Source organism: Ranitomeya variabilis, chromosome 2 (genome assembly GCF_051348905.1).
Source record: "Ranitomeya variabilis isolate aRanVar5 chromosome 2, aRanVar5.hap1, whole genome shotgun sequence".
NCBI classification, from domain to species: domain Eukaryota; kingdom Metazoa; phylum Chordata; class Amphibia; order Anura; family Dendrobatidae; genus Ranitomeya; species Ranitomeya variabilis.
In genome coordinates, this window is record NC_135233.1 from 116,628,711 (window position 1) to 116,645,624 (window position 16,914).

Sequence of the window (16,914 nt, forward strand, 5' to 3'; positions counted from 1 at the left end):
TGGTACATCCAGGGGTGGAGAACAGAGACCGAGCCCGGAATCTGCCTCGTTCTGCAGTAGGAAACTCACTTATTCAGTGAGTGCATCTAGCTGCTTGCTGCTGAATGTCCAGTAGTGGTACATCCAGGGGTGGAGGACAGAGACCGAGCCCGGAATCTGCCTCGTTCTGCAGTAGGAAACTCACTTATTCAGTGAGTGCATCTAGCTGCTTGCTGCTGAATGTCCAGTAATGGTACATCCAGGGGTGGAGGACAGAGACCGAGCCCGGAATCTGCCTCGTTCTGCAGTAGGAAACTCACTTATTCAGTGAGTGCATCTAGCTGCTTGCTGCTGAATGTCCAGTAATGGTACATCCAGTGGTGGAGAACAGAGACCGAGCCCGGAATCTGCCTCGTTCTGCAGTAGGAAACTCACTTATTCAGTGAGTGCATCTAGCTGCTTGCTGCTGAATGTCCAGTAGTGGTACATCCAGGGGTGGAGGACAGAGACCGAGCCCGGAATCTGCCTCGTTCTGCAGTAGGAAACTCACTTATTCAGTGAGTGCATCTAGCTGCTTGCTGCTGAATGTCCAGTAATGGTACATCCAGGGGTGGAGGACAGAGACCGAGCCCGGAATCTGCCTCGTTCTGCAGTAGGAAACTCACTTATTCAGTGAGTGCATCTAGCTGCTTGCTGCTGAATGTCCAGTAATGGTACATCCAGTGGTGGAGAACAGAGACCGAGCCCGGAATCTGCCTCGTTCTGCAGTAGGAAACTCACTTATTCAGTGAGTGCATCTAGCTGCTTGCTGCTGAATGTCCAGTAATGGTACATCCAGGGGTGGAGAACAGAGACCAAGTCTGGAATCTGCCTCGTTCTGCAGTAGGAAACTCACTTATTCAGTGAGTGCATCTAGCTGTTGAATGTCCAGTAATGTCATATCCGGTGGTGTAGAATGTCCAGTAATGTCATATCCGGTGGTGTAGAATGTCCAGTAATGTCATATCCGGTGGTGTAGAATGTCCAGTAATGTCATATCCGGTGGTGTAGAATGTCCAGTAATGTCATATCCAGTGCTGATGTAAAGTCGTCTCCAGCTGGATCCCATGTTCTTTGTGGGTTCACAGCGAGACCCCGCCCTGCCTCACCTGCAAAATAAATGTCACAACATTAGCAAAACAGTAAAGATGACTATATGGATATGGAGACAGATTTTAATGAGCAAGACAGCTGGAAACGTTTATATGTCATTCATTATTTCCAGATTATATTGCTTGTGGAGACTTAAAGGAAATGCAATGCTTCCCAGGGAATCTGAATAAGTATATAGCCTCTTCAGAGAGGAAGAGGACGTGAACTCTCTCAAATTCCCAGGGAAGAATTGTCTACACGAAGAAACCTAAACCCTTAAACCCCATGTCAGACGTCTCTCACGCAGGAAAATCAGATCTCCTGCTTTACACTGATGAGAAGCAAACACCCCGAAACACATATCTGCAATGGGAATTTCTGCTTTGGCATAAACAATCTGGATAACTGTAATGGGTACACGTCCACAGTAAATATAAATGTTCATTTAGTTAAAGAAAACATCAAGTTTTTCCTTCAACTGTAGCCATTTACCCCATCTGATCCGAAAGCAATCCTCAGAGAGAAGGTTTGTATAGTAAATTTTTTCGTATACAAAATGTTTGTCAATCAACAATATTAAATGTTTCACATTAGGGGGACGAACATTATTCCACTCCTTGGCAATCAAATAACTTGCAGACATTAAAATATGACTGGTTAAAAATTTGTCCGATTTGAGGTGGTTTAGATTAATGAGTAGTAGAGCTATATCAGGACGTGGAGAGATGGTTTTTTTAATCAAAAAAGAAATTATGACAAAAACCTCAGACCAAAAATTTGCAAGAAGGGGACAAGACCAGAAAGTATGTAATAGATTTGCTGACTGTCCACATTTCCTCCAACACATTCCATCATGGCCTTTAACAAAATGTTTCAGTCTATTAGGAGTCAAATAATATCTCTGGGTCAATTTGTAATGAGTTTCAAGAGTATTTGAGCATCTGGAGGCCTTCGTCGCTAATTTAAAGGACTGTGACCACTGAAGTGGCGACATTTTTACATTTAAACTTTGTTCCCATTTTTCAAAAGGGCCCGAGCTACTAAAAGTATGTTTGTCAGTTAAGATATTGTAAAAGGCACTCAAACAGCTCTTGGTTTTTGGGGGTGGATTTGTAAGGAAGTTAATAGCAGTTTGATTGAAAAATATTTTCTTGGGTATGCCTATCTGTTTTTTATATTCCTCTTTAAGAAAGTAATAATCCATGAATTCACTACTATTCATTTTGAATTTGTCTTTTAATATATGAAAGGGAATAAAAAGATTATTTTCCACCAAGTCATAAATGGATTTAATCCCCTGTCTCGACCAAAGCTCATAGCGGGATCTAAGTGAGGGCCTAATTGGAAGTAAAAATGAGATGGGAAGTGGTTTAATAAAATAAGGAAGTTTGTTAGATTTTTGGGATTGAAAGTATAGCCAGCTTTCAACCGATGCCCTGATGATGGGATTATGGACATCTTTGATCTTTTGTTGTTTTATGAAAAAATTATATAGATATAGAAGAGGTTCCTGATTGATGTACAATTATAGCTGTTGTAAACATTTTTATTACAGTTACTTAGACATTGTTTAAAAAAAAAAAAAAAATAAAAAAAAAATTCTGCTTTGGCTTCTTTTCCTAAGTTATGTGGCAAGGTTTTTTAAAAAGTCGATAGTGACTTTTAAGATTGCTACTTGGAATAGATGGCACTACTGTTCATGTCCTCTGCCTCTCTGAAGAGGCTTCTTACATTATATTACAGTCTTTACAGGCAATGAACTGATCCTAGCCTTACAGGCCATCCTCTGACAGATTGACTACTAGATTATCGATTAGTCTCTTATTGAAAGGAAATGGATTTTAGAAACATTAACCGAACCAGTATGGAAACTCCCCTCTGTATCACTCTGTCACTGTTACTTTGCTTACTGTAAGTGATAGCTGTAATTTGTGTATAACCCCTTCTCATGTACATCACCATGGAATCAATGGTGCTATATGAATAAATAATAATAATGATATGTTGCTGGTACCAGCTAGACTCCATACAAAGACCGGTTTTGGCTCCCAGTCTGAAGCTTTAGCTTGCACAAATAAAAATATCGCTATCAACATTAAGGTCTGGAGTGATCAATTTCTAATTAGTTATCCCACTGCTTGTTAATGCTAGAACATAACATACTGTATATCATTAAACATATATTTAAGTCTTAAGAACTTACTGTCGGTTTTGGCTGGGACGGGCTTCATCTTCCGAGAAGCCAGTAGGACGTTCAGACGCTTTAAGAAAAATAAGCAGAGGAGGTGGAACATGTTTTTTGTCCTCTTGATGTCCTGTAAAATACAATGTTAGTGAGACTGGTTGATCATGAAAAGAACATTGATTCTACTCTACAGCCATCCTGGGATTGGAGACCCCCAGCATACTAGGAAATGACTTAAGGGGAAACTGTCACCATGAAAACACAGTTCTATCTGCAGACATCATATAATAGATCTGGGGGATGAGTAGATTGATATATAATGTAGTTGTGTGAGAAAACATTCAGTATTACCTGTGTTTTAATCATTGTTTCCTTTGCTTTTTCTTGGATTTTCGGACCAATTCGCGGTACTATCACTGACACATTTCTTTGTCCATGTATGTATACAGAGGTAGCTGTCAACCACGGAGAGGACTGCCCACAGGACCACAAATCCCAGAAAGAGCAGAAGTTTAAATGATTAACTCCTACATGACCTATGACATATATACACTTCATAGTTTGTGCTCTGCATTACATGCAGGCTACTATTCTGAACCCTCATGTTTTTGGGCACATGAGAGCTGATCTGATCAGCTGTCATGTGCCCCTAACAGCCGTGAGTGTAATCATGATCCACCCATAGCTGTTAACCTGTTAAATGCTGCTGTCAATTTACAAAACGGCTGCATTCATCATATTCACTGCAGAAGCGCGTCACTAATCTCACCCATCGTCGTGCCCGTCACATAAATACGAGGTGCCAATGGGATAGCATGACAACCCGGGGTCTGCAAGAGACCCCTGTGGTTGTCATTGCTGATCTGCTATGAGCGCCACCCTAAGCCCAGCGCTCATAGTAAATGATCATTTCTGCTACAGGCAGCAGGGCTGAAGCGAACAGATGATTGCAGCTTCAAGTCTCCTAAATAGAGTATTGAAACAAGTAAAAAGTGGAAACAAATGTTTTTAAAAACATGAAGAGAATTAAAAAAATAAAAATTCAAATCACTCGCTTTTGCCCCATTCAAAATAAAGTGATAAAACAAAAAAAATTAAATAGACACATATTTGGTATCAAAGCATTCAGAAATGTCCGAGCTATCAAAATATAAAAATAATTAATCTGATCAGTAAACGGTGTAACGAGAGAAAAAAAAAATCAAAATTTCAGAATTAAGTTTCTTTGGTCTCCGCAACATTGCAATAACAGGCAATCAAAAGATCATATCTGCACCAATATGGCATCAATAAAAACGTCAGCTCGATATGCAAAAAATAAGCCCTCACCCGGCCCAAGATCCTAAAAATTGGAGACATTATGTGTCTAGGAAAATGGTGCCATTGTTTTTTTTTTTTACAAACTTTCGATTTTTTTGCTCACCACTTACCGTAAATAAAAAGAACCTAGACATATTTGGTGTAAGAGAACTCAGCTGGAGAATCATAATGGCAGGTCAGTTTTAGCATTTAGTGAGCATGGTAAAAAAAAAAAAAAAAAAACAATTCACAAATGAAAAAAGCAAGAAGAACGGCACCAGATACAACGGTATAGATCAAACGACCAAAACTAGTCCGATTGTTACTCAGCAGGTGGTGTTCAACACACTTTTTGTGGTGCTCGACATCATATATATAGTCGTACACCAGAGACAGAGGAAGATGTGGCACTCACCAAATCGTGTTACAATAAAAGTCCTTTATTTCGCCATTACATGGATTAAGGACGTCACTTCATAGGCTGTGGGTACGTGCGAGGGTGCATGGTCACACAGGACCTGTATGATCATGGTGTTTTTGAGGATTTCTCTCTTTTCCGCCATGGGTCCGTGAGGAGCGACATCAGTCACAATATTTGTTTTGCCCTCATGCTTTCCCGTAATGTAGAATATTAAAATTAGGTTAAAATCTCACCAAGAACAACATTTGCAAGGAGTTTGTGTGGGTTTCCTCTGGGTTCCTCCCACGCTCCAAAGACATACTGAGGGGGGATTTTGATTGTAAGCCCCAATGGGGACAGTAATAACAATGTAAGTAAAACGTTGTGGAAATAATGGTGCTACATACAGTGGGGAAAATAAGTATTTGACACACTGCCAATTCTGCAAGTTTACCCACATGCAAAGAATGGAGAGTTCTGTAATTTTTATTATAAGTAAACTTCAACCATGAGAGAGAGAATCTTAAAAAAATCCAGAAAATCACATTGTATGATTTTTGCATAATTAATTAGCATTTTATTGTATGAAATAAGTATTTGTTACAATAGAAGAACAGAACTTAATATTTGCTACAGAAACCTTTATTTGCAATTACAGAGGTCATATGTAGTAGTTCTTTCCCGAGTTTGCACACACTGTAGCAGGGATGTTGGCCCACTCCTCCATACAGATCTTCTCCAGATCTGCCAAGTTTCGGCAATGGTGGAGAGGTTGGAATGTGATTGATTGAGTGTGTGGACAAGTGTCTTTTATACAGATAACAAGTTCAAACAGGTGCAATTAATACAGGTAATGAGTGTAGAGTAGGAGAAATTCTTAAAGAAAAACTAACAGTTCTCCGAGAGCCAGAATTCTTGCTGGTTGGTAGGTGATCAAATACTTATTTCATACAATAAAATGCAAATCAGTGATATAAAAATCATAAACTAAATCCAGAAAATCACATTGTAAGATTCTGTCTCTCACAGGTGAAGTGTACCTATGGTAATAATTACAGACCTCTCCATTCTTTGTAGTTGGGAAAACTTGCAAACTTGTCATTGCATCAAATACTTATATTCCCCACTGTAAGTGAGATAAATATATAAAATAAACATCATATAAATGTTATAACCTCTAACTGGTACAGTGATGTATTAAAAAGATGGACCAAACCAGTAGAGTTACCTCTGTGTCTAGGGTTTATTCACTGACATTTTCCTTTAAGAGACTTTTTTTATAAAGGCGTTTTCCCATTAAATTTGTCATAAAAGTCCTGAGTACTTACTGTCAGAGTTGACGCTCGCGTTCTGATATGAGTTGAACTTGGCGACCAGATCACTAACCCGACCGGGAGGGATTCTGATGTTTTTGAGCTCGTCCCTTTTTTCAGCCCAGAGTCCGCGAGGAGCTTCATGCTTTCCAATATTTAGCTTATTCTCATGATTTCCTGTAACAGAAAGCACAGAAATCAGTATTTTGATAATAAACACTTCTCTATGTTTCCCATAGATTATTACCTCTACGTCTACGGATCTTTTACCGACAAGATTCTTTAAGAGACGATTTTTACAAGGTTGTTTTTCTTTTCATTGCGTTTCTAATATATTTTCAGAAGGGGAGAAAAAAACAGAAACGCAAAAAGGGAAAACCTCAATGTCATGAAGGGATTAAAAAATGGGTTTTACTGAATCTTTCCTCACAAAACTATATCTCAATGTACTCCGCTTCCTCAGCTCTCTAATATGGAACCGGCATTTTAAACTGTATTTTCTTGATGACAGGTTCTCTGTAAAGGAGACTGTTCATCATAAATGTTTCTTGGTAAACTGGACACATGATGTAATATGGGCAGTAAAGTGGAATAAAACTTTTTTTAAAAATTTGCCTCAGTTAAGTAGATATTAGTAATCAAAATACTTGTCGTTACTAAGGTAACTTTTGTGAAATCAGAGTGGGAATTGCCAGAGAGTTTTCACTGGGGGTGCACTTCTTTTCCCTCTATGACACTGGCCACATCTAGAATATGGGATCTAGTTTTAGGCTGCACATTTAAAAGAGGATATTCAGAAATTAGAATCAGTTCAAAAGTGGGAAATTAGATTATTACATGGGATGGAAGGCCTCTCATATAAGAGGTAGAAAAGTTGGGCTTCTTACATGAGATCTCATTAACATATATAATATATGTGTGTGGTCAATACAAAAGTTTAGCACATGACTTATTCTTTGCAAGGACCATACTTAGGACTAGGGGGCACTCATTACCGATGTAAGAAAAATAATAACTGCAGCTAATTAGGAAAGTGTTCTTTACAGTTAGAGCAGTCAGATTTTGGAATGCCGACCACAAGAGGTAGAAATGGCAGACACTAATACCGCTTTTAAAAAAGAGCTGGATGATTTCCTCAATACACATAACATTGTGGGTTATAGTTAATTTAGTGACAAAATACACAATTGGTGGAGAAAGGTTAAACTTGATGGACCTAAGCCCTTTTCAACCTATGAAAAAAAGCATAAGCAACAAGCAACACATTAGAAAAAGAACACAGCCCCACAATAGCTTAGAGCAGGTTTCTCAATGTGTGAGATGTGAGGATACAGCCCTAATCTCCTGGTCTATCCTTCTGCATGAATCAGTGTGGAGGCAGAGGCAGCACAACTGAGTTTATCTGTGTCACATTACAAACCCTTCTATCAGCTTTTATCCTTCTTTGATAGCACAGTCACCATCTCTGCTGTCCTGCCTCTCCCCCACACTGTCTGTCCAGAGATGCATCAGTCATCACACTAATGTCTAATGCAAAAATAACAAAATCATTTTATTTCACTCTGCAGTCACTATTATATCATGTGACCAGTTCAACCAGAAAACTTTGGTGAAAAGTCCTCTTTAAACTGCAAATCAATAACATATTGCTATAAAAACCAAATGTTTATTTTATGCAAGCAAAGAAAGTTAGAATAACAGCTGTTTGGGGGTTTTGGGTGGGTGATGTCAGCAATCTTTTCTATCAGGGTCAAGGCAAAATTAATTTACTGTCAGGGGCGGTGACCGCGTCCTCATCTGGGCCCATGTTCATTACTTCATCATTGGCATCAGGCATAGGGATCATGGTGTTTTTGAGGATTTCTCTCTTTTCCGCCATGGGTCCGTGAGGAGCGACATCAGTCACAATATTTGTTTTGCCCTCATGCTTTCCCGTAATGTAGAATATTGAAATTAGGTTAAAATCTCACCAAGAACAACATTTGCAAGGAGTTTGTGTGGGTTTCCTCCGGGTTCCTCCCACACTCCAAAGACATACTGAGGCGGGGATTTTGATTGTAAGCCCCAATGGGGACAGTAATAACAATGTAAGTAAAATGTTGTGGAAATAATGGTGCTACATACAGTGGGGAAAATAAGTATTTGACACACTGCCAATTCTGCAAGTTTACCCACCTGCAAAGAATGGAGAGTTCTGTAATTTTTATTGTAAGTAAACTTCAACTGTGAGAGATAGAATCTTAAGAAAATCCAGAAAATCACATTGTATAATTTTTGCATAATTAATTTGCATTGTATTGTATGAAATATGTATTTGATACAATAGAAGAACAGAACTTAATATTTGCTACAGAAACCTTTATTTTCAATTACAGAGGTGATATGTAGTAGTTCTTTCCCAAGTTTGCACACACTGCAGCAGGGATGTTGGCCCACTCCTCCATACAGATCTTCTCCAGATCTGCCAAGTTTCGGCAAAGGTGGAGAAGTTGGAATGTGATTGATTGAGTGTGTGGACAGGTGTCTTTTATACAGATAACAAGTTCAAACAGGTGCAAATAATACAGGTAATGAGTGTAGAGTAGGAGAAATTCTTAAAGAAAAACTAACAGTTCTCCGAGAGCCAGAATTCTTGCTGGTTGGTAGGTGATCAAATACTTATTTCATGCAGTAAAATGCAAATCAATGATATAAAAATCATAAACTAAATCCAGAAAATCACATTGTAAGATTCTGTCTCTCACAGGTGAAATGTACCTATGGTAATAATTACAGACCTCTCCATTCGATGTAGGTGGGAAAACTTGCAAAATTGGCATTGCATCAAATACTTATATTCCCCACTGTAAGTGAGATAAATACGAATATAAAATAAACATCATATAAATGTTATAACCTCTAACTGGTACAGTGATGTATAAAAAATATGGACCAAACCACTAGAGTTACCTCTATGTCTAGGGTTTATTCACTGACATTTTCCTTTAAGAGGCTTTTTTTATAAGGGCGTTTTCCATTAAATTTATGTAATAAAAGTGCTGAGTACTTACTGTCAGAGTTGACGATCGCGTTCTGATGTGCCTTGAATTTGATGATTACATCACCAACCCGAATGGGAGAGAATTTGATGTTTTTGAAATTGTCACTTTTTTCAGCCAAGCTTCGAGGAGATTCATCATTTCCAATATTTAGCTTATTCTCATGTTTTCCTGTAACAGAAACCACAGAAATCAGTATTTTGATAATAAACACTTCTCTATGTTTCCCATAGATTATTACCTCTACGTCTACGGATCTTTTACCGACAAGATCCTTTAAGAGACGATTTTTACAAGGTTGTTTTTCTTTTCATTGCGTTTCTATTATATTTTCAGAAGGGGAGAAAAAACAGAAACGCAAAAAGGGAAAACCTCAATGTCGTGAAGGGATTGAAAATGGGTTTTACTGAATCTTTCCTCACAAAACTATCTCAATGTACTCCGCTTCCTCAGCTCTCTAATATGGAACCGGCATTTTAAACTGTATTTTCTTGATGACAGGTTCTCTGTAAAGGAGACTGTTCACCACAAATGTTTCTTGTTGAACTGGACACATGATGTAATATGGGCAGTGAAGTGGAATAAAACATTTTTAAAAATTTGCCTCAGTTAAGTAGATATTAGTAATCAAAATACTTGTCGTTACTAAGGTAACTTGTGAAATCAGAGTGGGAATTGCCAGAGAGTTTTCACTGGGGGTGCACTTCTTTTCCCTCTGTGATGCTGGCCACATCTAGAATATGGGATCTAGTTTAAGGCTGCACATTTAAAAGAGGATATTCAGAAATTAGAGTCAGTTCAAAAGTGGGAAATTAGATTATTACATGGGATGGAAGGCCTCATATGATGAGAGGTGGAAAAGTTGGGCTTCTTCCATGTGATGTCATTAACATATATAATATATATGTGTGGTCAATACAAAGGTTTAGCACATGACTAATTCCGTACAAGGACCATACTTAGGACTAGGGGGCACTCATTACCGATGGAAGAAAGACGATAACTGCAGCTAATTAGGAAAGGGTTCTTTACAGTTAGAGCAGTCAGACTTTGGAATACCAAAAACTTTGGTTTTGAGCACTTTGAGGGGTGCAGTTTTTAGAATCATGTCACTTTTGGGTATTTTCTGTATTAAATGCTCCTCAAAGTAACTTCAAATGTGAAGTGGTCCCTAACAAAATTGTTTTTGCAAGTTTAGTTGGAAAAATGAGAAATATGCTATCGCTGATCAACTTTTAACCCCTTTAACTTCCTAAGAAAAAAAAATTATGTTTCAAAAATTGTGCTGGTGATAGCTAGACATGTGGGAAATGTTATTTAATAACTATTTTGTGTGACAACACTCTGGTTTAAGGACTTAAAATTAAAAAATTAAAAATTGCAAAATTTTCCGATATTTTCAGACATAAACCCAATTTATACTGAACAAATTTTACCACTGTAATGGAGTACAGTATGTATTGAAAAAACTGTCTCAGAATTGGTGGGATCCGTTGAAACTTTCAAAATTGGCCTGGTTATGAAGGTGAAAAAAGGCTCTGGCACGAAAGGGTTAAGAGACCATTTCGAAAAAGATGTTCTTCTATTAAGTATCAAATGTCCCCAGAGTAAGTCATCGACGTCATAAAGCTGTTACCAAGTTATAAAAAAGCAAAACAATAACTATTGGCATATAGATTTTATAATCTTGTCCAGGGTTAGAAAAATGTAATTGGTTTGTTTGAAAAATAAGAGCTCCCCTGTGTACAGGTTGTGCCTGGTATTGTAGCTCCGCTCCAGTGACGGGAATGTACAGAGCTGCAATACCAGGAACAAGCTGAAGAGTTTGAAAGCATAGGGGGTTTTTTGTTCTTTTTATGGCAGCCCTGTTTTTCTTATCCTGGAGAACTGCTTTAGTGTCAGATTGGTTAGGCTGTACTTACCAAGAGGTGCAGTAGTCGCTCTGTCATCAGATCCATCATCTCTCCCGGATTCATCCCTTGTCAGAAGTCTTTAAAACAGTAAAATATAAGGTATATTGTGAATTACAGAGTAACATATCTGTATTCTGCAGAATTAAATATAGACTCTTATGTTTCTTCATTCATTTGTCTCTTACATTCTGTAGAAACATTGGCAATAAGTAACATTTTGGTATTTATCAACCATTTTTCATGTACATGAAAGTTCAATATGTGTGGATCGTACTGGATTGTAAGGTAATGTGAAGATTAGCCATGAGTGGATTTATTTGAGTGGAATTTAATTTTGCTCATATTTACAAAACTCAGAATTTTGGAGAACACAGATTGTTTGTAGTTCACTCCACGCAAATAAGACAAAGTGGAAGCTAGCTGCAGCCTCCAGCTTGCGGAACAGTAGAGCGCTGGCAAAAAGTTTAGGTCTCCTCTCTGACCGACTTCTGCTGCTTTATTCTCGATGGCCAGTTTTCCACACTATCATTGTACCGCGCCTCTGGCCAAGTGTTCCTTTTGGATTGGAACGTTGGCTACAAGTGGGCCCTGAAAGGTCTTTGCTCATGTAAGCCCCAACTAAGAGCCAACACTGTGCGCGAGCTGCGGGCAGAGAGCAGTGGGGCTTCCGGAGAGGGGCTTGGTGATGCATGAACTTTATTTTCTTCTTTCCTCCATTTATTATGATCTGGGACTGGGGAGACTCCAGAGCATAATAGGGAACAATCAATGTGTGAAGAATAATTTTGCTGTGAGTCAAATCTCTAAATAAAACCTGCATGATTTGGCAGAATTTTGTCACAGCCTCTCATCTGTAATAAAGATGTAATTTTTTTTACAGACTCCCATGTACAATATAAATCATGCTTTACAATACTCACCTCCATATGATTTTACTGATGAAACCAATTAATATTCCAAGGAGGTACATGGTGATGCGAAGTACAGCATAAATTATGCAATAATTCCAAAGGATCTTTGCCAGATCAGTACAATCCACTGAAAAAGAAGAAAGAATATGCATATTATATATATTCAATAGCTTGTCTGTAATACACTATGCCATTATTATCAAAGGGAATCTGTCCCCAGGCTTTTGCCATGTTATCTGAGACAGCCATAATGTAGAAGCGTAGACCTTTATTACACCGATGTGTCAATTACTGGACTGTTTCAATAGAATCACTGTTTTACCAGCAATTGATTATCACTACAGGACAACTGGTCTTGCGCCTCCTAGTCCAGCCAGGCTCCAGCACTGATTAGCCGCTTTCTGTCAATATACAATGTAAACACAAAGCTGTGGCGGGGTTATACACAGCTCAAAACCTGAGCTCTGCTCAATCTGCAGAAGAGAAATCTGTGACTCTATTATATATTCTATTGGACTGTAGGACCCGGCAAGACGATTAAAAAATGGGGCTGAAGTTTGCAAAATTATGTCTCAGGGATGATGCCATATTAATATACAATAGATATAATGGACAATATAGAGATCTATCCAGTTGCTTAGGTAGAGACCGATGTGTCACAGTGAAAAATTTTGACCTGGGTCCCCACCTGCATATTTGTCAGATGTATGGTCTCTTGTAGCAATCCAGATCCTGTGAAGACATACGTGTTTGCCCCCTCATGTACAATGTCCCCATCCTGTAATAAAGTCCCCAATTCTGGCCCTACATATAATAATATCACCCATCCTGGCCCCTTCCTGTAATAATGTTCCCCATGCTGGACCTCATTCAGTAATAATATCTACCATCTTGATATAAAGTCTTTATCCTTGGCCCCTTCTAGGTATAATGTCCTCCATCCTGGTATAGTCTCCCTTTCCCAGTATAATTTCCTCAGTATAATGTCTCCCTTTCCCAGTATAATGTCCTCGGTATAATGTCTCCCTTTCCCAGTATAATTTCCTCGGTATAATGTCTCCCTTTCCCAGTATAAAGTCCTCATTCCTTTGCCTCCTCCTGGTATAATGTCCTCCATCCTGGACCCTTTCCTGGTATAATGCCCCCCATTCTTGGCTCCTTCCAGTTATATATATCCCCCATCTCCGTATATTTTTACAGTAATAATGTCCCTGTTCTACAGCAAAAGTAAAAAAATGAAATGATTCTATTCAACTTCCCCCACTCCCACTACTTGTGACATCTTCTTCCATAGCCGGAGCAGAAGTCGGCAGCTGACTTTAGCGCTCCAGTGACGGGAAGCGCATGACATTGCTAGCATGCGCCACTCGGTGAATATTTGTGCTGCAGTGAATTTCAGCTCAATGTATGTCTGCAGGTCCCACCTACCCAGTCCTGGTCGCACTCACTGTGACCTCGATCGTTAGGCCCCGGATCTATCTTTCTATATCCAGGCATGTAAACATATCAAAAGGGCCTGTGTGTCTAGAGGAAAAAAAGGTTAAAAGACATCTGGAGGCTTTTCCATAAATAGATAATATTACTAGATATCTGCTCTAGATTACTGGAGAAGAGGGATTGATCCAGGAGTGGAGTCTAATTGCAGCATTTATTAGGAAGGCACATTGGCTACAGAACATCGGGTTTACTTCAAATTAATGGTACCGCTCATTACAGTAATTAATATAGACCCGACTCCACTCCCATAGGGATGGAGCCACATATTCATTACTGTAATGAGCGGTACCATGTGACCGCTCACTACAGGAAGAACCTGCTGACGCCGGGGAACCAGGGACCGCGCCAGGAGCAGGTGAGTATAACGCAGTGTGCGATATTCACCTGTCCCACGTTCCACCGTCGCCGCCGCTCCATCTTCCTCGTCCTCTGCAGTGACGCTCAGGTCAGAGGGCGCGATGACGCGATTAGTGTGCGTGCCGCCCTCTGCCTGAACAGTCAGTGCTGAGGACGCGGAAGACACGGTGTCGCCGACGATGGAACGCGGACAGGTGAATATAGCAAGTGGCGGGGGCCTGAGCGACGAGATGTGAGTATGTGACTTTTATTTCTATTGCAGCAACAGCATATGAGGCAAATATCTCTATGGAGCATCTTATGGAACCATAATCAGCATTTGTGGAGCATTATATGGAGCAAATGTCTGTATGGAGCATCTTATGGGGCTATAATCAGCATTTGTGCAGCATTATATGAGGCAAATGTCTGTATGGAGCATCTTATGGGGCCATAATCAGCATTTGTGCAGCATTATATGGGGCAAATGTCTGTATGGAGCATCTTATGGGGGCCATAATCAACATTTGTGCAGCATTATATGGGGCAAATGTCTCTATGGAGCATCTTATGGGGCCATAATCAGCATTTGTGCAGCATTATATGGGGCAAATGTCTGTATGGAGCATCTTATGGGGCCATAATCAGCATTTGTGCAGCATTATATGGGGCAAATGTCTGTATGGAGCATCTTATGGGGTCATAATTTGCATTTGTGCAGCATTATATGGGGCATATTTTAATATGGAGCATCTTATGGGGCCATCATAAACTGTATGGAGCATTATATGGGGCTCCTGATTCAATATGGATATTCAAAAACACTTAACCTACTGGTGTCTCAATTAATTTTACTTTTATTGGCACCTATTTTTATTTTTGACATTTACCTGTAGCTGCTGCATTTTCCACCCTAAGCTTATACTCGAGTTATTAAGTTTTCTCAGTTTTTTGTGGCAAAATTAGGGGTCTCGGCTTATACTCGGGTCGGCTTATATTTGAGTATATACGGTATTTCCTATACCTCCCTTCTGTTACATGTAGAAGTTATTGTATCCAGCCTGCAGTATTACACTTCTATGTCTTATCTATATATTATTTGACTAAACACTTGTATCAGTCCTGGTCATGTATTTAGCATTAGATCCTTCATGACCTTTGACGTACATGTACGTCAAAGGTCGTGTCCTTGTGTATAATGCCGTTCTCATGCCAAGCCTGCATGTCTTCTGGAAGTTAATGGCTGATTCATGTGATTTTAACAGTTGCGGGTGGAGTAGAGCTCCACCGATGGGTGTTAACCTGTTTAATGCCGCTATGAATCTCTGACATTTGCATTTAACACGTGCCACGGGGGGTCATATCAGAAGCTGATCGGCGTACCCGTGACATGTTGGGGTGTGACGATGGGTTGCCATGACAGCCGAGGGTCTGCTGAAGATGCCATACTTGTTGTGCGGATCCTCTTGTGAAAGTCAGCCTGTAGCTGGCGTTCATAGGAGAACGTGGCTTTAGCTATACGTAGCAGTGTTTATCCACTGTTATGTATAGCACAATCAACCAATCACAGCTTCAAGTCCCTAAAGAGGACTATTAAGTACAGTAAAAATACAGTAAAAAATGAAAAAAGTTCATTAAAAATTAAACACTTAAAAAAAATAATTCTAAATACACTTTTGTTATCGCTGCATTTGTCAATGGAGATCTCAATGTGACATTATGATGTGCGGAACATGAGGAGCGGAACACGAGTGATGTCACAATGGGTCAGATAACTGCAACCACTAAACATGGAGCAGCTCCATCAATCTATATATGATTAATATAATATTAATGTATAAGGACCAAGCCGCGTTACAGGGTATTATGAATGTATGGGGGCCGCATAGAGAGACATTATTCATGTGTTGGGGCACAGGGAGACATTACTATTACTGGGCAACATAGGGTGACAGTATTAACTCATGATGAACACATGGGGGACAGGTTTACCAGATGAGTGCCACATAGGGGCCAATATTAATGTATGGGGGCAGCATAGGGGACATTATTACTATATGGGGGCCAGATAAGGGGACAAAATTACTGTATATGGGTCACATAGGAGGAAATGATTAAAAATCGAAATCGCCAGAATAAAATGTTTTGGCAGCTGCAACATTGCAATAAAAGGCGATCAAAACATTGACTGGACCCCAAAATGGTATCAGTAAAAATGTGAACTCAGGGCACAAAAATAAGCCTTCACCCAGCCTAATGGTGTTTACCCCATAATATGTGAATATTTGGAAAAGTACTTACAAATAAAGCGGGAATACGTTGGCCAGGAATCTTGGCGGTAGATGTTGACAGGCGCCATATGGTTTGGCCAGGGATCACGGCGGCGGATGTTGGCAGACACGTCTTCCATACGTGCTAATAGCACACTCACGATTAAAAGAAATCGAGAGAGCATTTTAGCCTGAAGAAATATCGCTTAATGTGTAATCCACAGTGAGCTTCTTCAGACAAAGCCTCTTCCTGCAGCGTCGCTGCCTTATAACCACAAATTCCGTGATGTCACAATGGAGATCTCTGTGTGACATCACAAGGAGCGGAACACGAGTGATGTCACAATGGGTCAGATAACTGCAACCACTAAACATGGAGCAGCTCCATCAATCTATATATGATTAGTATAATATTAGTGTATAAGGACCAAGCCGTGTTAGAGCATATTATTAATGTATGGGGGCCAATATTATTGTAAGGGGGCAGCAAAGGGGGACATTATTACTATATGGGGGCCAGAGAAGGGGACAATATTACTGTATATGGGTCACATAGGAGGAAATGATTAATATATTAGGGGCACATAAAGGGACATTATTATTTTTTTTATTTGTTTCTTGTATGTGGTAGTATTGGTACAC

The 16,914-nt window shown here is 39.5% G+C and overlaps 1 protein-coding gene across 3 annotated transcripts; it reads right to left on the minus strand.

The window, feature by feature from the left end:
• Positions 1-483: 483 nt before the first annotated feature.
• Positions 484-16,493, minus strand: LOC143809171 (uncharacterized). 3 transcript variants are annotated; one of them, XM_077292313.1, is made up of 7 exons: positions 16,304-16,493; positions 12,179-12,296; positions 11,268-11,335; positions 9,358-9,516; positions 6,323-6,484; positions 3,314-3,425; positions 487-1,127 (listed from the first exon to the last, which is right to left on the minus strand). In XM_077292313.1, the coding sequence occupies exons 1-7, from the start codon at positions 16,455-16,457 to the stop codon at positions 1,124-1,126; spliced, it is 777 nt and encodes a 258-aa protein (XP_077148428.1). In that variant the 5' UTR covers positions 16,458-16,493; the 3' UTR covers positions 487-1,123. The 3 variants fall into 3 exon arrangements, with proteins under 3 accessions (XP_077148431.1, XP_077148430.1, XP_077148428.1); XM_077292316.1 differs by lacking the exon at positions 6,323-6,484 and having other exon boundaries at positions 484-1,127; XM_077292315.1 differs by lacking the exon at positions 9,358-9,516 and having other exon boundaries at positions 486-1,127.
• Between the last annotated feature and the right edge of the window lie 421 nt (positions 16,494-16,914).